The sequence below is a fragment of the Etheostoma cragini genome, chromosome 8 (genome assembly GCF_013103735.1).
Source record: "Etheostoma cragini isolate CJK2018 chromosome 8, CSU_Ecrag_1.0, whole genome shotgun sequence".
Classification (NCBI taxonomy): Eukaryota; Metazoa; Chordata; class Actinopteri; order Perciformes; family Percidae; genus Etheostoma; species Etheostoma cragini.
This window is the reverse complement of record NC_048414.1, coordinates 27,383,412-27,405,929: the sequence shown is the minus strand read 5'-3', so window position 1 is coordinate 27,405,929 and position 22,518 is coordinate 27,383,412. Positions and strand designations below refer to the sequence as shown.

The following is a 22,518-nucleotide window of genomic DNA, read 5'->3' as shown; positions in this document are numbered from 1 at the left end:
ACCTCTGAGCATTTCTATGCGGCTAACTCAATCGATCTAAAATGGCATGTAAAAGGTTGCGTGTGGCAGTCTAAGGTGAAGGGTACTTGTTAGAGTGCTTATCAGTATCCTGAATGTAGTATGACCTTTGAGCCATCGGCTGGCAAGAGCCATAGCACCAGAAAAGAAGGATACTTAAGAGCCCGAAAATGAATGGTGATCTAATTAATAACTTTATTATCGGCATTTGTGTAAGGGCACTTGGCTGTTAAGGCTTTTCAGTTCCCATAGCAACTGGGCTCAAGGGTATGGCTATGGGTGTCCAGCAATAAGATTGAGCTGTGTGATCCGGGCATTGAGCCCTAACGAAAATGTGAACATCCACCATATTAGTGTCTCTCAAAAGCTCGGATTAAGTGGGCAGTGGTAATTGTCTACTCCTATAAAGGACACATGCGCTAAGGCCCTCAGCTTTAGTGGAGGGGGCCTCCAAAAAGATGATTTAGTTACCATCTCTGTAAGGGTGAAGGAAGCCGAATATTCTCAGGCCATAGTTCTTCCACTTTGGAGCGACTGCCAGCTTCCTCAGTGTGGTTCTGGTCTGCAGTGAGAAACAGGATTACGTTCAGATTATAGATGCAGCAGTTGTTGCATTAACAAATAAACTTCGACAGGTAGGACCCTAGCCACGTCTCCGCCGCTATACAAGAACATGGCTGTCTTCCACGTGAATCATGGTGAGGATGATTGGACGCTTTTAATAGGGAGATGGCCTCAGTCTTTCAGCACAATCCCATAGTTAAGGGCTTATCTAAGACCCCTTTACAGGGTTTCTGTTTAAAAATGAGTCAGTTTAAAACAAATAAAAAGTGTGCCAGACATTAGTCATGGAACTAGTGTTAACTTAGTTAGGTGTCTGGGAACAGTCAATCAAATATGCTAATGACAAATGACATTTCAGCTACAAATGAAAAGCCTGCTTCTGTCTTCCTTGGTTTGAACATAACGACCCATTGTGTTAAAAGTTAAAGTATATGCCTAGCGGTAAATCTGCCACTGTTATCATTATACACTGAACGGAGACCCAGACAGATGTGGCAACAGTAACTAAGTGGGTAGAGGGTTTGCAGAAGGTCAGTTGAATGCAGCTTTATTGTTAATACATTTTGCCCACAGTCTGTAACACTTACGTGAGGGTAGAGAGGGAAGTGCAGGTTCTTTCTGAGTTGGGCTATAGAGGAGCCACACCAGTCCTCAAACACGTGCAGGTTGGCCTGTCCTTTATACTGCCAACACACACACACACACACACACACACACACACACACACACAGAGGAACAGGTTAGTGCAAGCAGCATCAAGAGCATCACATTTTCTATTAAACAGGTAGGTTTTTCTTCAGTACTTGAGCTACTGGAGCGTCCATCTTGGTTTCAGTGGATTTTGTTTTACACTGAAATGTAAATCATTTCTGCTAGCTCTCCGCCGCGCAGGAGAAATGAATCCTTGGTGCAATGTGAATGCAACGTGAAGTTTCCAGTGTTGACACTACTGTCCTGAATAAGAGAAGGCAACAGAGAGCTTGACAGGAGTATGGGGGGGGGGGGGGGGGTTACTGAGTGTGAACCTAGAACGTCTGGAGCAGTTTGTCAGAGCTCATCCCCTGCCCATAGTCTGACATTTGTCTGAATTACACAGGGAAATCACAGGACAACACGAGGACAAGGACAGATGGTGAAACCAGTCTGCCTTGGGGTAGAGTGTCCTCAAACACACACAAACACACACACACACACACACAAACACGCACACATATGAGATGACTTTTGAGTCACGCTACTCTGGAAGTAGAGTGGTATAGTGGTAGTAGTATAATATACACAATCAGATATATACAGATGTAAAAAGAGCAGGGAGCAACAATAATATCACAGCAATCACAGCGTCACAACCCCGCTTTAAATCTGTTTCTCTCCCTTCTGCGGTCAGCTATCATTTCAGGCAAAGCGTGCACCCCTCCAACTCCCCTTCCACCTCCAGTCATCGTCACCCAAAGGCATCCTGGGTCTTCCTCCTGCTGGACCCTCCATCGACTCCTTCGGACTGGTCTTCGGGCTCCTTCGCCACCACCCCCATTGTCTAGATTGTCTAGAGGGGGACTGTCTCTGCTTCCTTGCCCCTTTTACAAATTATTCTATAACAATGGAGTCTAAGCTCCAAAGGTTGTACATTTTTTTATGCTTTTGTACAATAAACCTTTGCATATCTGCAAACAAGTGTCTCCTGATTGAAATCCCCATACTGTACTCACATATGGCTTGGGCTAATGCGTGAAAGCAGCCCCAGCAGGCTGCCGCTGTAATGCCGCCACGGATACTTAGAACATCAAACGGAACTTGAAGAGGAAGCTGACTCTCATCAAATGACTAGGAAGCCATGCAAAGAGGATCCCTGGTTGGATCAAAGTGAAAGCTGGCTGGATGAAGGTAGCCTTTATGTGTGTAAAATAGCTCCTAGCTAGCTCTAGCCAAAGTGTCAAACCAATAAATCAGGAGAGTGACCTTGTGACAAAAAAAACACATCCTGTTGCGCTTTGATGAGAGGGATTAGAGGGGTGAGACAGGTAAGCTTTTCAGGGTAAATACTTCTGCATGTCTGCAGGAGAAAGATGGTGATGAAAGGTGTTGTGCTCCTTTGGTATCATACAGGCATCCTAACAGATGGCCTGACTCAATGTGGTCCTTTTGTATTTATCTCCTGGGTCTGCACGGTCAAGTAAGTGCCCTGCACACTGACAGCAGCGTGGCAATTACAGCTCATGCATAACCCATGATGCATTTCAGTTAAGCAAGAAACAGTCAACAAACATGGCAGTCCAAAGCAGTGGGACTCCGGATTTTAGTTCTAAGATTTTCATGTGCACATCATTTCTTTTTTTTCCTCATGCCAAAAGACTGATCCCACTGAAAACCAGAGAGAGAAGAGAAATAGACAGGGATTTGAGGGGTCGACGGAATTTAAATAGAGAAAAACTGGGGGGTCAGGAAGATGTCTGATGTTGAAAAAGGGAGTGATAAAGAGGAGGAGGTGCAGCAAGGTTAGAGAGATTTAGCAGTCGGGACTAGTCCCTGTGTAAATATGCCTTATGTAAAGCTTTTAATAGATTTCCTGTTGGCTTTAAAAGCCTGGCCTCCTCTTGTCAAATAGCAATAGGAGGCTAAAAGTGTCTAATTGTTCTCACACACATATCACTGTGTAGCCCTGCTGTAAAGTCGGCTTTGTTCTACAAGATGCTTGTGTATAATTGGTTCCATTTTCTGGGTGACCGTGTTGCAAGAGGTCTGTCTGTGCTCTGGCCTTAGCAGGAATAGGGCAGAAGGAAAGTTATTTTTTTCTTCATCCTTTAATTACCATGTTATCCTTTTGCTTCCCTGACTGCTGAACTTCCCCTTGCTCCTGTGCATGCTGCCTGTCTCCTATAAAACCTAATGTTGTCTCCCTCTCCCTCTGACCTCTCTATTTCTGCCTCTCCATCCGTCCATCTCTGTCCGAGTGCTGCCTAATGTCTACTTTAGTTTGCCTGAGCCCTGTTTTCCCTGCTTTCAATCTCGTTTTCTTGCATCCCTCCTAATTCCTCCTTTTGGAGCGTGGGATAAAGTGAAAATAAGGTATTTGTATAGAGATGGTGACTTGTGTCCTTGTGTTGGTTTGGCGGGGTTAACTCGGTTTATGTGTGCGTGTGTGTGTGTGTGTGCTTAGTTGTGCTGTGGCAGCTTTTGTCTTCTCAAATGATAGCTTTCTTACAACCATGTCAGCTCACATTCTCGTTCAGTAATTAGCTGAAGAAGAGACAGAATGAATGCTGCTGACACCTTTCTTCTTTTCCTCCTCACTTTCATTTATTGTCCTCTGTTCCTTAATCCAAAACCAGAGACATACTTCTGTGTTGCTGCCACCACAGACTAGTAGTGGAATTCCTGAAAGTTAAAAAAAGCATTGTTTCCTGTACTTTAAAGAACTTTAACAGATGCACCACCAGTCAAATACACTACAGGCACAGCTGCAAGAGAAGAACCCAAGCCCAGCTCAGCTGTGAAAGTGTAATTGAGCAAGACACCAAAACCTGCTCCGCCACCATCGGTGTGTGTGTGTGTGTTTGTGCACGTGTATTTAAATGAGGCACTGACAAGCATTTTGTCACGCTCAGTAAGAGCAGTCTGCAGTGACTGCTGTTGGCGAAGACACCTTAACCCTCCTGGTCCTCGGGTCAAATTTGATCCCTTTCCAAAAGTTTCTATATCAGATATTTGGGAAATCTGGGTTTCTTTTAAACATATTTTCCAAAAAAGTAACATGGATGCTTCTCAACAACGCACCTCACAAGTTAAATAAATAATCAGTTCATTACTTTCATTGAATGTGTGTGTTTTTGTCAATTTTATAGCATTTGGGGGAAAAACTATTGGTAAAAGAACTTTAAAAACAGTGTAATATAAGTGACAAAAATGTGAACAAATGCCAAATAAAGTGATACAAGTGTGAAAAGATGTCAAAAAAGTAACACAATTTTCAAAAAAAGTGACAAATGTAAAAAAAAAAAAAACGGAAATTTCAAAAGCTTTTAGAATAAGTCGACAAACATTGAAAAGGTGACAAAATCATAGGGGGGAAGATACCAAGGGGTCGAAAAGAGACGACCATACCTTGATAAAATGTTTTTCATTTTAAAATTTGACAAAAATGCCCATGTCAACTAGAAGAAAACACAAGGGTTAGGGTTATTATTATTCTCATTGGACTTTATATGCATCTTAAATGCATATTGTACAATACTGTATATCATTTAAGAACCTGTACACAGGCATCGTTAGCTGCTGAGGTCTCAGGTTAAAACATTATAATATATCATAAATAGGATGTCACATTACATTTCACTGTGTCTGTTGTTGTCCTAACCTGTCATCTTTATCTTCATCTACCGTTTTCTTACTCTCATCACACGCCACAGGTAGCAACTGTTCTACATAGTCTTAAGCCGCCTACACATGATTTGTGGTAAAACCACTCTGTGGCGTTGTAGTTTTTATTAGGAGAGCGGTGGAGACAACACAGAGGACCCGCTACCCTCGGCACTCAAAATTCTATTTATTTCCAGCCAGAAAGAACGATGACATATACCTGCTCTGTGGTTTGCCTCTGCCTGCACTATGCTCTGCACCCTACCTCCGATCATGTGTAGGCGGCTTTAAGCTGCCACAGTATAAAAGCAACCAAGCAGCTACAGCTCAGGCTGCAATCAAATAGGAGGGGAGGAAAAGGAGATGGAACAAAGCAATTTATGCCATCTCTCAAATATGAGTGAGGCAAAAAAAAAATCACACAGAAAAGAAAAAGAAAGATGACACCTGTTGTCAGGGAAATGACAGGTGCACAGGAAAGAGGCTGAGCAAGAAAAACAAGTGATTGATAAAAGAGAGAACAGCATGACTACTCAGCTTTGCATGGTAATGTTACTGGCTGGCCTATTTTCTTCAGATCTAATATCTAGTCTCTCTGACCCATCTGGTCGCACTAACGACTGGGAGGCGGTCTCCCTTTCCTAAAATCTGGTGCAGCCTTCTGCGTTCCTGCTGGCAGCCGGGCACTAACAAATGGCCGCTCGGCACACCCAATGACGAGCATTCGTACCAACTGACACTGTAAATCCCCTTTGGGTAAGAAAAGTGAGACATGATGTTCCTGGCAAAGCCCCACTGTGGTATATGCAATACCACTCAGCTTGCTCCCCAGGGCCTCGGTACATCATAACACATACTGGACTGTGGTTTTACTGAGCTGCTATGCTGAAATGTAAGTGTTGAACAAAAGATCAAATGATACATGTTACATGACAGGAGTTTTATTGCATGATTCTATGAAATCTGTTCAACTGAATTCATACAGGGCCCATAAGTAATTTAGGAACGGGGAGAGAAGAGAACGTGGGATAAGTAGGTACATACAGGGAAGAAAGGGGGGGTTTCAAAGGTACAGAGGGTTGAAAAGAAGGGATTATATGGAGAGAGAGAGATAATGAGAACTCATTTCACACAGAGGAGAGCAGCATAAAATAGAAGACAAGGTTCATGTGATCTAGATTCCAGCCTCATCAACTACTGTAATGAGGGTTTGTATAATCTGCCATCTGTCCCCCAATTACATGTATTCTGTCATTCTAGGGACATAACATGAAGAGGGGGATGGATGTGGCTGCGGTGGAAACGTCGCACTGAGAAACGCCGGGAAGAGGATTAGGAGAATCTTTCTTATACTGTAATGAGAGGCCGGTAAAATAAATTACATGCATGCCTTCTGTTTGTCTATCTGACGGTTTAGCATTTTTGGATAGAAGAAAGAACAGCAAGAAGAGACAAATATCACGCTTCGTGCCCCCCCACCCAGTCTACTCACATGTTATCGTTGTATGAAGAGACATGAGAAAGACCTAAAACCTCCTCCAGTCTAGTCACTACTTGTGTTTCTGCGTGAGAAGCCAGCTATGATGACACCTTTTCTACCTGAGTCCTGTGTCTGTGTTGTGCCACAGTTTCTTCCACACTTCCCTCCTGAGTGCTAAGTAATATGCTGTCCAAATCTGCAATACCAGCCTTAATTTTCACACTACATGAGCCAGAAAACCAGACATCTGGTCACTTAACCAGGAGACTGGCATCCTTTCTATGTGCAATGCCTCTGTATTCGCACCTTTGCAATATCTGATTAACATCACTGCACATATTCATACTACATGTGGGAGGATGTGCTCCCTAGGGCTTTAATGTGGGACAGTACATAGGTCACTAATCCCTCTTACTATTCCTTTCTTTCTGCTCCTGACTAGATCAAATTACTCATAATGCTCAAATTCTCTCTGGATCCATGTCGGCTTTTCTGCAAATGACTGTTTATCCCTTCATGACTGACTACTGCTTGACTCTTAAAAAGTGGGCCAGCAGTCTTTCTCTCTATCTCTCTATCTCTCTCTGATCTCTATCCAGTGTCAGCGTCCTCAACATGCCAGTGTCCTTGACGGACAGAGGATGTCCCCGCTAATCCACACTCACCTCTGGAAGAGTTCACCAGCTCGGAACCCTCAGTGAGTAAACAGTTGGGGCTTAAAACAACCAACACAGGATAGACTCACAATAAAAAACATGACATTTCCTCTTTGTTTCTATCTATATCTCTATAAGGGTGCACAAATTAAAATAAATAAAGTATGCAGTCCTTTCATTTTGATTGTGCACAACAGAGTTGTTGCGCGTGTCACTTGTATGAATGCTGCCGGATGCCCGTGTGACCTCTGCCAGCCTGTGACAGCTGGCATATGGCACCACTCTACCTCCACCAGCCTGAGTCTACGCCTCCGACAGTGGCAGCTCAGCGGCCCCTCAGACCTCTGCCATCTTGGCCGTGCACCAGGAAAACAAGTTAGTGCTGTTAATTAGGACAGATCGCCTAAGAAAGCAAAGCAAGAGCTGCTGCACTCCATGGTTTCTGAAGAACTTGGCTTAGGCTCGCTGTAGCTAGATAAGAGAGGAAGAGATTTTATAGATTTCATACGCGCCTTTATAGAGATTTTTTGACAGATTTATGCTGGATTTGCAGAATATTCACAGAAACTAAATAGCATGTTGCTTTATGGATGGCTGGAAATGAGTCAAAGAAAAAGCATGTTGACTTCTACAAGTGAGCTTTGATGCTATTCACGCCTAATGTAAAATGTAGTTGGTGTGGATGTTGCAAAATGTATATCCCTCTGAAGCTGCTTCGCTTTTTAAATCCAAACCATAAATAAGAAATCCAGTTTGGTCAATGAATTCATGTCCGTGTCTTTTAAGTGCAAAAGCATCCTGTGGTTTTAACAGTTTTCACATACAAAATGATAAAACGTAAAGCTCAGAAAAAAACAGGATGTTAATAATAAACAGTCTAGCGATGCTCAGACCATGAAAACAATTTACCATTTGTGCAATTAGTCCACATGGTCCAGATTCAGAAAGAATGTTTGGCTGCAGTCCGAGCTTGGCTGTTTCATATCAATGTGACTTCTCATTTTCTAAGTAGCACAACTTTAAATTATGCCAAAAGCATCGTCAACAACTAGATGCAGGGCCCTCAATATTCTGGCAACAGCTGCTACAAGCTAGATGATTAAAAAAACAGATATCATCCACATGTGACTATTTACCAAGTGATAAAAACAAAGTTTAAAAATTACATAACGATGTGGATTTGTGAATTCATTTTAGCTGTTTATTTTAACTTAAAGTGGCCATATTATGAAAAAAAATCCCTTTTTCTCGGATTTGGGGTGTTATTTTGTGTCTTTGGGGCTTCCACACGCATACAAACTTGGAAAATAACTACCCATGGTGTTTTGAGTGGGATCCGGTTTCAGAATCTCTTCTGTCTTCAGTCTCCGGGTGAGCTGTCCAAATTCTGCACAGCTTTCTTTGTCACTCGCAGAGGCGAGGTGGCAAACCGTAGCACATGCTAGCGCTAGCATGCTAGCTCGTTCTCAATGACAAAACACTGCTACAACAGACGCTAGTTCTCCATAATCTCCAAAAGAACTACTTCCTGTCCCTGTTCTGCAGTTATTCCTCAAGTGCCCATCGTCTAGAAGAAGTCCCCCAGCTAATCCTGCCTTGGACTGACCAAGCTGGAAAAAGAGTTATATAGCTGATGGGATCTTACCTTGCTACTGAGCATGTGCAGCTTCCAATAAAGACAGTATAGAAGTGAGATCTCTCACTCTGTGGCTAAAACAAAGAGCTAAACACACAGGGTGAAAACAGGATCTGCAGCAATGTGCAGTACAAATAAAATGTTGGTGTTTTAAAACAAAAAAGTAAACCTATTCTGGTACAACCTCAAAATACAATCCTGAACCTGAAAATGAGCATAATATGGGCGCTTTAATGGATGATTTGGATATTGTATGCATTGCTTTGCTGACATTAGGCACAAAGGCAAAGGCAGGCTAATTCAGGACTGTCTCAGTCTACTGAGTCTACTGAAATAAACAACAGAAAAACTAGAGTAACCGCCTCGCGGTTGTATGCCTTCACCCACCGGTCATGTTGCAATCCAATATCTGCTTATATATAATAATCCATATCGGTCCAGACTCATATAATATATGTAGTGAAGACTTCAAAGGAATTTACTAAAAGGTATCAAGTGTCTTTTGGAGAAATGGGAGTTTTTACTATATTGACATGTATGACTTCAGTGAATAATTTCTAGTGAGAAACATGTCACTTGAGAGACTCTTTTTGCAGAAAAAAAAAAAGAGACTGATAGCTTAATCGTTTCATTTGAGGCTGATATCTTACCACCAATCCAGGGACAGCATATGCAAAGTAGCCTTCAGGCTAATTCTGGCACATTTTACTTTTATGTATTATTACCGTGCCTGTAATGAATAAATAAATCATAGAGAGCCTCCTCACATGGTGCATCAACATCCAGCGGAAGCCCAATATCAGCGAAGCCAATGAGCTTGTGGTGGACGACCAGAGGGACAAGATATAACACAAAGTTGTTGCCATGACAGTAGGCAATGCTTAAAATTCTAATTTGTGGATACTTCACACAAATCTTCTACCCAGCAGCACAGAATATTGATACAGACACAATCTCTCCTCCTGTTCCTGAGTTAGGTCGTTGAATAACGGCCAGAAAAGCCGTTTTGCAGATCAATATCATGTCACAGTAAAGTTGACCTTTGGGATATAAAATGTCACTTTGTATTTTTTTTCCTATTACACATTTTTGTGAGATTCTGCCAAAATTAGCTAGGAATTCTTAATTGTTTTGGGGAGGTTACGGGGACCTGGTCCTTTGACCTCCAAAATCTAATCAGTTCATCCTTGAGTCCAAGTGTTTTTTTATCCCAAATTTGAAGTTTACATGAATGGGACCGACAACCCGGAAACTCAATGCTCCCAGCCATGACTGTGGCTGACTGGGAGGCATAGAAACACAGATACAATACACTACTGTAACATTATCAGGCACGTGCTGTGTTCAGCACCCTGTAATGCTGCCTTGTGCAGAATATTACATGCTTAATGCTTTGCAGAGTACAAGGCATTGAGTGCTAGAAAATCCTGTAAAAATAGCACTGCAGTCAATGAGATCTACTTAAATATAATTTATGCATTAGTAATTTCTTGTATCCATCACATTCTGTGTGTATGAACTGTTTGTCTCTACAGTTTGCCCTGTGCTGTTTAGCGGAGAGAGTTAAAGCGCCCATATTATACACATTTTTAGGTTCATGGTTGTATTTTGAGGTTGTACCAGAATAGGTTTACATAGTTTCATTTCTAAAAAAACACCATATTTTTGTTGTTCTGCACATTGCTGCAGATCCTGCTTTCAACCTGTGTGTTTAAGTCTCTGTTTTAGCTCCAGATTGAGTCATCTCACTTCTATGCTATCTGTGTTGGGACATGTGTGCAGTAGCTCGGTAAGATCACATCAGCTAGATAACTCTTTGTCCAGCTTTGGTCTGTCCAAGGCAGGATTAGCTGGGAGACTTCTTCTAGACGAGGGACACTTGTGGAATACCTGCAGAACAGGGACAGGAAGTAGTTCTTTTTGAGATTATGGTCAACTAGTGTGTGTTGTAGCAGTGTTTTGCCGTTGAGAACGAGCTAGCATGCTACGTTGAGCCACCTAGTCTCGGCTAGTGACGAAGACAGCCCTGCAGATGTTGAACAGCTCACCCGGAGACTGAAGACAGAGGACATTCAGAAACCGGATCCCACTCAAAACACCATGGGTAGTTGTTTTCCAAGTGTGAATGCATGTGGAAACACCAGAGACAAAAAAACAAAACAAAAATCCCAGAAAAAAAAGATTTTTTTCATAATATGGCCACTTTAAACTCTACTACAGGAAGAGAACAACTCATAAATCATATTTTGCAGATTAGCCTTACAGACACACACACATACATAATCCTTTAATTAAACTCTGCTGAATAGGTTACATATCTAGAGGCACTTCCCTTATCACAAATTGGCTGCTTAATTGCCCTGTCTGCTGCTCCCTGGGTGTGTAAACTACATCAGTAAGTGAGCAGAAAAATTTGGATAAATCAAATCTACTTGTGATCTTCAGGATGTAGGTGCCTTTAAATATAACCCGCTAATGGTTTTGGAGGAAATATTATCATCCTCATACAATAATTCATCTTTATAACCTCAAACTACATTTTGTTCTTCCGTAAAATAGCACCTGTGAATGGATGTATCTCTATTTGACCTCAAATATCAACTGCCCTTAAAAGGACAAGAGAAAGAAAAAGGGAGTAAGACATCTGCTGCTAAATTATGTTTCACAAAAAGCACTTAATTACCAAGCAAGTGATAAAGCACCATGTTCAGGGTTAGCTGATAATTCACACAAATTGCAAAGCAACTGATTGGCCTCAACATAATAATAAAAGGGGTTCAAAAGCTGATGATTAAGGGCTAAGGGCAGGTCTCAGAAAAAAAGAAACAATAAGACAAAATGATTTGCGTTACCTCTGGTTTCCATGGCAATTTTTTGTGGCCTTGGCTGAGGAACTTCCTGATGCGATGATGGTCTCTGCCATTAGCGCCTCCTGTGATTTGCTCATCCTCCTTGGAAAAACACAGCAGAAAAAAAGACAGTTATGCCTTCATCCAACACCAAAAAAAAAGAGACATTAATGAAAGAAGAAGACAAGGGAATGGTGTCTTTTAAATCTCAGGGGCAAAATAACTACAGTCAGCCATGCAGTAAGGCATCTATCCATCCATCATTAGGAACAGTCTTCTCCATAAGCCAGAAAAATGATATGAGACAAAGTAGCAGCAATAGTGAAAACCACCGCTCTTCATAATTCATGGAAGCATTAAGTAGCACATTATGTACATTACACACAAATACACACACACACCTACACACACAGTGAAATGGCAGGCCAAGGAAACACAAGGTTATTTCCTCAGAAGGCTACTTTTTAGACCCTGTGGACCCTTAACCATTCCCTCCTAATCCAGCGTTTGACTCGCCAATGCCCTAATCTCCAACATACTCTATCCATCCACCCTGCCAGCCAAGATCTCCTCTCCAGGAAGCCTCAACGCTCCAACTGATCTGGGATTTAGCCCCAAGCTCCGGCCAGAGCACTGCATGGCTCTTTCTCTGCGGCCTGCTAAGAGGCTTGTTAATGTCAATGCAGTGGTGCGACGGGCAGGAAAAGAACAAAGAGAAGCTGAAATCCGCGGCCAGCTATGAGGAAATAAAAGGCTCCCAGGGAAGGAACCGCGACGCAGGCCTGTTAAAATGAGTGGCAAAGCATCCTCAATTTGGCAGGGATGTCAATGAGGAGACATACCTCCACTAAAACAAGCTGGAGATTTCTACTGAGGAGCTTTTTGTAGGGAAGGCACCAGTTTTGCAAAAGAATCAGGGGTGGAAAAAGACATATTTTCAACGGAAGAGGCAAAGAGACAGAGCTGTCGGATGGCAAGCCTTTGATTACTTTTTTTAAACTTCCATGGGAGAAAGATGAAGGAGGGCAGGAAAGGTAATGATGAAGAAATGTGACAACAGGCTCCCGTCCCGTCTGACACCAGAGGAGCGCAATGTTTGTGCGTACCCAAAGACTCACAAACCTCTCCAGCACTAGTTTTGACTGTAAAACATACCCCGACACACACACACACACACACACACACACACACACACTCAGAAGCACAGGTAGATGTGCTCACTTGAAGGACACAACGTTAATATTGCATCAGCTGGAGTTGTGCATGAAACAAAGACAGCAGAAGAATTAAAGTACGAGACAGGACTCAGTGGCCAGGAAAATACAAAGCATAGTTGAAATGTGAATTTTTTGAAAATGCAGCACCCGCAGCAAAGTGATCTGTTTTGCCACTTACAGTAGCATATGTTCAAAAGCTTATGTAATGCAAAATGTTTCGGCTTTTGTATACCATCTACAGTTAATTTTCATTATTCACGATGCAAAGTGCAAATGATGAAAAGTGGATATAATTATTGGCTCTTGATATCTAGGCTACTATACATCATGGACACACAACTTTAGATATAACAATTTTCACAGACAACTAGACTCTTCAGGTAGAGCATTTTAACAGCTCCTTTGTTAATAGTAACAACTACAGACTGTGTTCAAGCTGATATATGGGTCTTATCAAGGGTATGCCTTTTCTCTTTAAGCGTAGCTCCAAGGACGCCATTTTAATGCTAAGAAGCCATTACCCACCCTTAGCATCCCATTGACTGACGTTCATTTTGACGTCACTTTGACAGTGACTAACATTACACCTGAAGCGTCTAAAGACTCTATTTGTCCATTATTTATTTCTAAAGGTTCACGACAATGTATAAAAGGCTCCGTTACCATTTATCTCACGGTATGGCTCCGTAGCAGACGTTTTTGTAAAAATAGGCTACCAATTTTGTCATAACCACAAAACATGCTGTTGCATAGTCGACAAATCACCGTATTGTCAGGAGAAGCTCGCAGACAGTGTCAATTTACATTAGCTGTTTGGGTTTAATTACTTACGTTAACTAGCATGTTAGTTAGCAGTATTTAGCCTGGGCCAATGTTAATGTAAACTAGCATGTAAGTTAGCAGTAATTAGACCGAGCCTATGTCAATGTGAACTAGCATTTTAATCAGCAGTATTTAGCCTGTGCCTATGTTAATGTAAACTAGCATGTTATTTAAAAGTAAGCCTGGGCCTGTGTTAATGTGAACTAGCATGTTAGTTAGCAGTAATTAGCCTGGGCCTATGTTAATGTAAACTAGCATGTTATTTAACAGTAAGCCTGGGCCTGTGTTAATGTGAACTAGCATGTTAGTTAGCAGTAATTAGCCTGGACCTATGTTAATGTTAACTAGCATATTAGTTAGCAGTAATTAGCCTGTGGCTATCTTATCTCCTAACATATACCTACCTCTCCTTCTCTGCTGATTGGGAGTGATTGAAATTTCTCTCGCACAGCTACCAGAAGACTTACAAGTTTCAGACAGGTTGCCCACGTCACATATACGTCTCCAAGCTCAGTTGGAGGCTGCGCAGTAACGCTCAGTTTCACATGAAAATAGCTTCTAATAGACTTCACTGGTCTCCCTCCAGAAGAAGGGGATCTGGTGGTGTATTTCTTTAACTGTCCATTGGTCTGATTACATTTTATTAAATCAGAATCAGAAACAGGATGTGGGGTTTCTGTGAAGGCTGCTAGTAGGGCTGTAAAGTGTCCAACTTGAACACAACTTTTTATCACCACCCCTGGCTGCTGCTGCATGCTCTCGTCCACTTTACAGGCGAGGGGCACATCATCTCACTGCTAGACACAAACCGGGCGCCAGGAGCAGGCAGTTCTCTTGCCAGCCAATCAGCTTTAACTATTAGAACAGGTGCAATGACTGTTTGAATGATGATAGAGGATTATCCGTTAAGGCAAAAGGATTTCTGCGGATCTGTAGTTACTGATTGTAATTAAAAGAGACAATGTTTAGGAATAATATGTTGTCGACCCCGAAAGAGCAAACTCTAAATTGATTGCTGCCGACTTTAATTCACACTGACGCCACTTTCTCAAAGCGCCGTCTCCGCTCGATCCAACTCAAAGACTGCTTATCGATGCAATTCTAAAAAGTACAGTTAAACTCATTGACCTGAGATTGCACTACATGTATCAGCTGTGCCTCTTTTTTCTCTACAATGTAATGGCTTTACACTTTGGCACGATGTTGTCATCACTTATAGCACACTACAAATACTTGTACACATTTTGCGTGACTCATTACTTCAGAGTCTCTAATTTATAAGCAGATCTTCATTTTCCTGGCACTGGGCCCAGAACTGTGTTTCACTGATAATTAACGTTGATGCTAAGGGGCCTGTCAGATGGCCTTATGTATTAAACATTGCATCAAGGCAAAACAAGGAATATCAATCACACTGAAGAGACTGCCTATTTATCAAGTGTTTGCATAGCTATTTACCTTGTTGACTTTCAGTCAAATAAAAAGACAAATGGGATATTATAATGTGTGCATTTGTCTGCTATGGGAGCAATGCATCAGAGACAGAAACACTGAGGGAGAGCAGCGTTTAATCACAGCTGAACTAAGTTGTTTTATCTACTGTATGAACACACATGGCAGAGTTGTGTACCTCAAAAGGATTGATTGATAGAACAGCTGTCCGATTAGTGAGCGTCTGTCCCTGATATCACTCCCTCCCACTGTGAAAGCTCACCGGCGTGGGTGCTAGCCTCCCAGTTGACTCCTTCGTTCCCCACAACTCAAATGGATGACCTTGCTGATCCTAGCCCAGGGAAACCGCTGGAGCCACTGTCCTAGAATACCAATGAACTTAATTAATCTTCCTTATTAATCACAAACAAGTAGCAGTCTGCAGGGAGGGGGGCGGATGGGTGGGGTGGAGCAGAGCAGAGATCCGGGGCTCCTTTCACAAATCTCTTCACCCACCCACCACGATAACTCATGCGAATGAGATGGGCTCAGACGGCTCCCCAAAAGTCCACAAATCTTAGTTTCATTTCCAGTGACATGCAACATAAACATTAATAACCAGTGTGGATTGATAACATCATCCACAACTTTCCATTTATGTTACACAGAGATGTACATTATGGTAATTAGTCACCTTATAATTATAGTAATAATATGGCTTCCAATTTTTGATCCTTTAGTCTCACTGAATCAACAGTGGCTCCTTGTCACTGGATGTTCATTGTTCATTTTAATATTTGTAGCTGGAAGCAAATACACCTGAGTGACCTTTACTGTAGCTATGTAATAGTCAATGCTGCAGTAATTATTAATTATAAGTTAATAGTTAATGGCCATGATTCATCACCAAAAAGAAAAACTGTGATGGTGATGTTTCTGAATGTGATACAGAAAGCATATTCAGATATTGTGCATCAGATCATGTTGGATAAGAATATGACAAATATGAAATTTACAATCTACGTGACAACATGGCTTGGGATGCATACGCTGAGCCGTTTCCACGGAGAGAAATAAAAAAAGCAAAGGGTAAAATGAAGGGAAGATACAGAAATAAAAATAGATAACAGAGACATAAAGAGAGTGGAGAATGAGCAACAGAACACAAGACAGATGAACAGAGGCAAAAACAGAAGGGGGGAAAAGGTGACCAATGGAGCAATAAAAAGAAGAAAAAAACCGGAGAGAAGATCTTTTATTGGTAGTGCACAATGCATGGTGCCAGTCTGGTTCTCAGAAATCCCTCTGGCACACTGAATGTCTGATGCAGCCGTGGACTGCCAGAATCTCTTTCCCACCTCTCTTTACTGAACTGACCAAACACACCCGTGTGTGCTTGGTTTTCTGGAGCAGTACCACAAAGCTCTGCAAAGTATTACACACTCACTAGCACTACTGCTCAGTATGTGATGGGACTTCAGCTAAAAAGAAAATTGATTTTCAGTCCACAATTCACAGGATGCACTGGATTCCATGCCGTTTCCTCTCCAGTACACCGCCATGACACAGTAGGAGAAAGTTGTTTTGTCACATCCAGGTCTATCATGTCCTTCATGGAACTGTGCTTTATGGAATAAATAATACTGATCTATTCCTAGGGTCATCCAAACAAAGCTAAAACTGGGACAAAGGCACATTTTTTGAAAGAGGCTTTCAATTGCCACTCACAAAAACTCACATCGAACACATCGTTGTACACATTCCTCACATTACCCAAAATTCAAAAAAGGAAATGTGGGTGAGTTTCAAGGTTAAGAATAACAAAACTTGATTGAGGAGTCCTCGAAGTATCGCAGCATTTAACTAAAACGGCAGAAGTCCGTCTGTCTGTCTGTGTGCATGTCTGTCCTTCAATTTTCTCAACAACTGTTCATCCGAATGACTTCACACTTGTCAGGTGTATTGCTGAGGACCCAAGGAAGCACAGTGTCAAAGTACGGGACATCTGTAATAGTAGTGTGTTACATACACACTGTGTAGTGTATTAAAAGGAGAAATAACTCATACATAGTCATACTATTTAAGCAGTTGCACATTTTTGGATTCCCATCTTGTATGTTTCAAAAATGTGTTCTTATGTTTTATTCCTATTATTATTTCATGTACAGTATAAATGAATGTATATTGTATCCTAGTATTTAATTTATATTTATATTCTGTGCCGTACTGATTTTGCTGCATAACATAATTTCCCAATTTATTGAGGTCAATATCTATTTATCTATCTATCTATCTATCTATCTATCTATCTATCTATCTATCTATCTATCTATCTATCTACATTGCTGAACAGCATGCTGGGTAAAGCTTGCTCTCCTTTGCTCCCTACAATAAACTCAAGAACAGATAAAGAAGAGATTGGAGACATTATTTTGGAGCACATTCAAACATTTCGAGCATCAGCTATGTCACTTTCAGAATAAACGCTTTTGTTGCCAAAAATAGCCTGGTCCATAAATAGCTAGCTGTTAGCAGACACTCAGGCATTGCTAGGGGAGGAGACTAAGTCGTGGCAGGTGTATGGCTCAGGACCAGAGAAAGATGAGTGTCAAGTGGGAAGTTTAGATGAGAAGTATCAAGAAATATTTTTATACCAAAGCCAAGCAATCGGCTCACAAAAAACAGGTATGTTTGAATGGACACAAAACAGCGCTGGGAACATGAATGAGTGAAACCTGTGATTTCCAATGCTCTGCAAGATGACTGAGGAATGAGAGTCAGACAAAGACAGAAATGACGTGTTCCACTTTATGTTTCTAGTTTAGAGCCCGACCGATACGAGTACTTGGTTATTTAGAAATCCGATTTGCCGATATATCGGGCAATATATATTTTTAAAAAATCCAGAAACACGTAAAAAACATAAAACAGATTGCCCTTTCATTAGTTATTTGTAGTTATATGATAACAATTTATTGTCACAACAGAACAGAGGAACAACAAATAAAATTAAAGGTCTGATAAATAAAATGTATGAAAATAAAAACTTAAAATATGAAATTTAAAGTCCTTTGAACACAATTATCAAAAATAATAATCATTCTTGCCGACAGGGACACTGTAGAGCGCCCTCTGGTGGACAGACTGTGCAACGCCAACGCTCATAACATGGTCGACCATCCGTTTTTTTTTTTATATATTCATTTATCAGAATCATTTATTTATTATACATGATTCTGATGACTGAATATACATCAAATATTCATTCAATTGGCCATTATAAATGCGGATACCAGCCTAATTTCAACCAATAATATCGACCTGCCGATATATCGGTCGGGCTCTACCATAGTTCACCGTAGAGGACCAATTATGCCACCTCAACACAGGGAGATAGAAATGAACTCTATTACCCCACACAGGGCTTTTCTGCCTTTCATTTTTGACAGGGCAGTTAGGTGAGAGAGAGAGGGGGAAGACATGCAAGAAATCGTCACAGGTCGGATTCAAACCCTGGACCTCATGCGTTGAGGCAAAAACCTCAGTACATGGGCGCCTGCTCTACCACTTGGCCAACCTGGCCACTCCTCACAAGACACTAGCTGGGCTACAAGAGAATGTTTATGTACCGGACTTGGACTTTATATGCAAAAAGGAGCACTCGTGGAGTATTATTAGAAATGTCTTCATTTCTACATTACTAGAGCTGCACCTGGACCTTCACCGTCCACAAACACACCCACCATGCCAACACAGACCTGAATGAAACAGTCTATAAGCTAGTGACTGTGTTCCAAATACCATTCATGGTAAAACCTCAATTTAATCACTATGCCATCACTCTGTGTTTCAGAGCATTTGTTGTTTTCAGAAGCTGACGGGGGAGGAGGAGATACATGGAGAATGAGTCAGTGATTGGCCTTTGATCCACACATCTCTTCTGAGTAGTTAAGTTGTTGTTAATGAAAACAAAAATTCCTAAGGTATTTCAAACAGTCAGAGACATGGTTGTGTTAACTTGAAATACCCTCTATTGTTTTGGAAGGCAGTTAAAGCTTGCCGATGGCACATCAGCAAACGCTGCTGGAACCTGAAATGTAATTTTTGCCTGCAGACTACCATATGTTGATGTGGCTGCTGTGGGTGTTGGCTAATGAATACGACTGTCCCGGGCACCATCTCAGTGATCCTGGATCAGCACTTGTGAGCGCTGAGAGGTTGAATAAATCTGCACCCTGATCTCAAAATCAGCCGTTCTAGTCTATTTCCCTAAGAATGCAGCTTTGGGAACCCCGATACTTTTACATCCAAATCTTTATTCCTTCTAACAAAGTGGCTGGCACTGCTGAATAGAAATCCGCCCAAGCACATTCAGTTAAACTATTGCAGAACAAATCCCAGCCAAAAGAAAGGAGAACTATTTTTGTCTCTCTGTTTGCATTATTCATGGAAGAAATTGCATGCCGGTCAATGGAACAACAGTAGAAAGGCTGAGTGAAGAAGAGAGGGAGAAAAATGGAACATAAATAAGGGACGACTGTAGTCGATAATAGGAGTGATAGAGTCAGTGGCTCCAATTCATTGGTTGAAAGATTAATGGTGCAGAGATGAGTACGGCAGGGAGACAATAGGAAACAAAGGAGAAGAATGAGGGAACAGAGGGAGGGAGGGGGGGAAGAGATGGATGAATGGCGAGAAGAAAAACTGCAGACAGTTGATAGCGAAACAGGAGAAGATGAGCAATTATTATCCCGCATTAGCACTTATAGAGAGCTGATTTTAATTTGATGATGATGATGATGATGTTAATGCGTGCACGATTGTATTTTGGAGTGTAGAAACATAAAGCCTGCTTAGATTGTGTGTGTGCACCCATGCGTTCCTACCATCAAGCAGCACACATTGAGGTGTACTAGATGTATAATTTATTGATTTAGGTCTGGGACAAGGTTGTAGGACTTGTGTCACGCTTGAGTCCACATCAGTACAGCAGACATGTCAAGACAATGGCTGTGAGGAGCGCTGCAATATCTCAGGATCGATATCTGTCTAAAGAACTTTGTCTGTGTTGTCATGTTTGGCCCCTCGTGATTCAGGTGCTCGAATTTATAATCTATATTTATTGTCTCAGGCCCTCGTGGTAACCTCTGTGTTGTCCACGGGTCAAATTAGACCGGTTAACAAAAACCTTCTATCTTAGAAAAGAATGTTGAAAAAATCAACAAAAAAGCATGAAAACAAATCAACAAAAAACATTATTTTTTCAAACACTAAAAGAGTGACCAAATAAATTGGAAACAAATTGGAACAAAAACATTGGAAAAAGGGACAAAGAAATTGTTAAAAAATTGACTAAAAACTAATTAACAAAACGTCAAAAAAGTGACTAAAAATAGGAATAAAATAGAAAAAAACGTTGAGAAAAGTGTAGAAAAATAACAAAAAAAGACTGTTGAAATTTCAACCCAGAAAAACACAAAGTTGCAGGTCAACGGGAAGCCAACACATGGGTTAAAAATAAAAGTTGATCTATTATTAAATTAAGTTTTACAAAAACTAAATTAGGTTTATATAAATAACTACTCGAGAGCAGAAATACATTAACTAGAAAAGTGCACTCAGTATAGTTAGAAAAAACTATCACTTGTTCTTAGATTTGATGAGGATGAAGAGTGGCTGGAGTTCTAATTGAGCATTAAGAAAAGGTTTAATGAATATAGCATGATAAAGATGATAAGACAATAAAACACAAAACTTAATAACATCTATCATGTTAATGAGAAATTCTAACAAAAATACAGTTAATGATCATTCTTTTGTCTTAGCCTAGTGTAGGAAACCAGGATCTAGGAGACAGAAGGTTAATTCCTGGTGTAAAGCAAAAGGCTTCTTTCTTTATGTTAAATGCCAGACTTGACCTGATCTGATTTAGAGTCAGAGGAACAGGGGGGGAGGTGAGAAACAATAGGGCCGTCTTGACCTCTCCGCAGAGACAAATAATGCATATTTCCCTAACCTGGCTGCATCATGCAGTACATTAACAGAAATACATTGTTTTCAAAACTAACTTTTTATGACTCGACAGTAGATACATATCTCAGCCAGGTTTGTGTCTATCTCCCTTCTCAAAAAAAAAGACATGAACCTCAATCAAGTGTCCCTCCCGACTCCGTTAAAAGGCCCAAAATACTGTGGCCAAACGGGTCAAAAGAGTCGCCTCTAACTCCTATGTCTACAGCGTTAGCGGCTAGGAACTAACCCCTGTCCTATATCCAGTCCTATTCCCCCCCACCCACTGCCTGCTTGTACATATTGGCTCCTGAAGCAGCTCTAGAAGATGGGAGCAAAGCTATGTAACAGAGAATGTTACATGCTGTGCATACGCACATGGCTAACTTTAGTGGATCATAAGATGTTACGTATGGAATTAATTGGCAGATGGTTTGGTTTTAAATGACACCAAAACTTTCTAGGGATGTCAGTATTTGAGCAAAATGTGGCAGACGGACTAGGTAAGGCTGCTCTAAATGTCTTTTGCTGTGTGGTTTGTTTTTACCCACCAGCCGTTTAAGAGAGGTGAGGTTTAGGAGAGGATATATATAAAAAAATCCATCCATCCATCCATCCATATATCCTAACAAAAGTGTTTTGGGCTGATAGGTCCAGTAGTTTGCGAGATTTGGTGCAGACAGAAACGCATACAAGCACCTGCGCGTGCGCGCACAAACACACTCACACACACACACACACACACACACACACACACACACACACACACACACACACACACACACACACACACACACACACACACACACACACACACACTCACACAAAATGCAATGCATGATCCAGGCTAAAGCCCGGCAGAGATAATAAACACTATTTTCGCCAATAGCAATATCCTTCTTGCTGTAACAATAATTTCTGGTCTAGTGCTTTAAATGCAAAGTGAACCTGCATTTCTTTACTGTCTGATTAACAAATTGTATTACTCTTACCTTCTCTATAACAGTAAAGCTGGGAGGTAAAAGATGAATAAAGAAGAGAGTTCTGTCATCCATATCAGGTCAAAGTTTTCTGTCCAGGCTGATTATCACTGATAGGTTGTGACAGGGGGCAGCTGGCAAACAGAACGGGCAAACAGTCTACTGCCAATCATACCCGACCTGCTTGGTGCTGAATCTGACCTAATCAACAGTGAACCTGCTGCAGAGGCACCCAGGCCGTCTCAGCCAATGATGGACACACAAACCGACAAACAGGCTGGCTATGCTCTCCGGAAACCGCAATTGTGCATTTACTTGTATTTGGCATTTTTCCCATCTGTGTTTTTCAGCCCTAAGCAGACAAAACAGATGGATAAATTAAGTTTATTTTTCCCTTTCTGCCATAAACATACAATCCTATCAGTACTAGCCACAGTGTGCTCTGATTGCAGCCACACATTAAAAAGCACCTGGCTGCTCCTTTTGGCAAAGCACCTCCA

General features: G+C 41.3%; 1 protein-coding gene across 1 annotated transcript in view; it reads right to left on the bottom strand.

Annotated features, from left to right (window-relative positions):
• b4galnt4a (beta-1,4-N-acetyl-galactosaminyl transferase 4a) overlaps positions 1–22,518 on the bottom strand; it is a 150,212-nt gene that overhangs the window by 54,352 nt on the left and 73,342 nt on the right. Inside the window, exons 4-6 of the mRNA XM_034879791.1 lie at positions 11,563–11,661; positions 1,170–1,265; positions 490–580 (exon numbers count right to left, since the gene is read on the bottom strand). Coding sequence (XP_034735682.1) covers positions 490–580; positions 1,170–1,265; positions 11,563–11,661 — 286 coding nt within the window. The remainder of the gene's footprint in view (positions 1–489; positions 581–1,169; positions 1,266–11,562; positions 11,662–22,518) is intronic.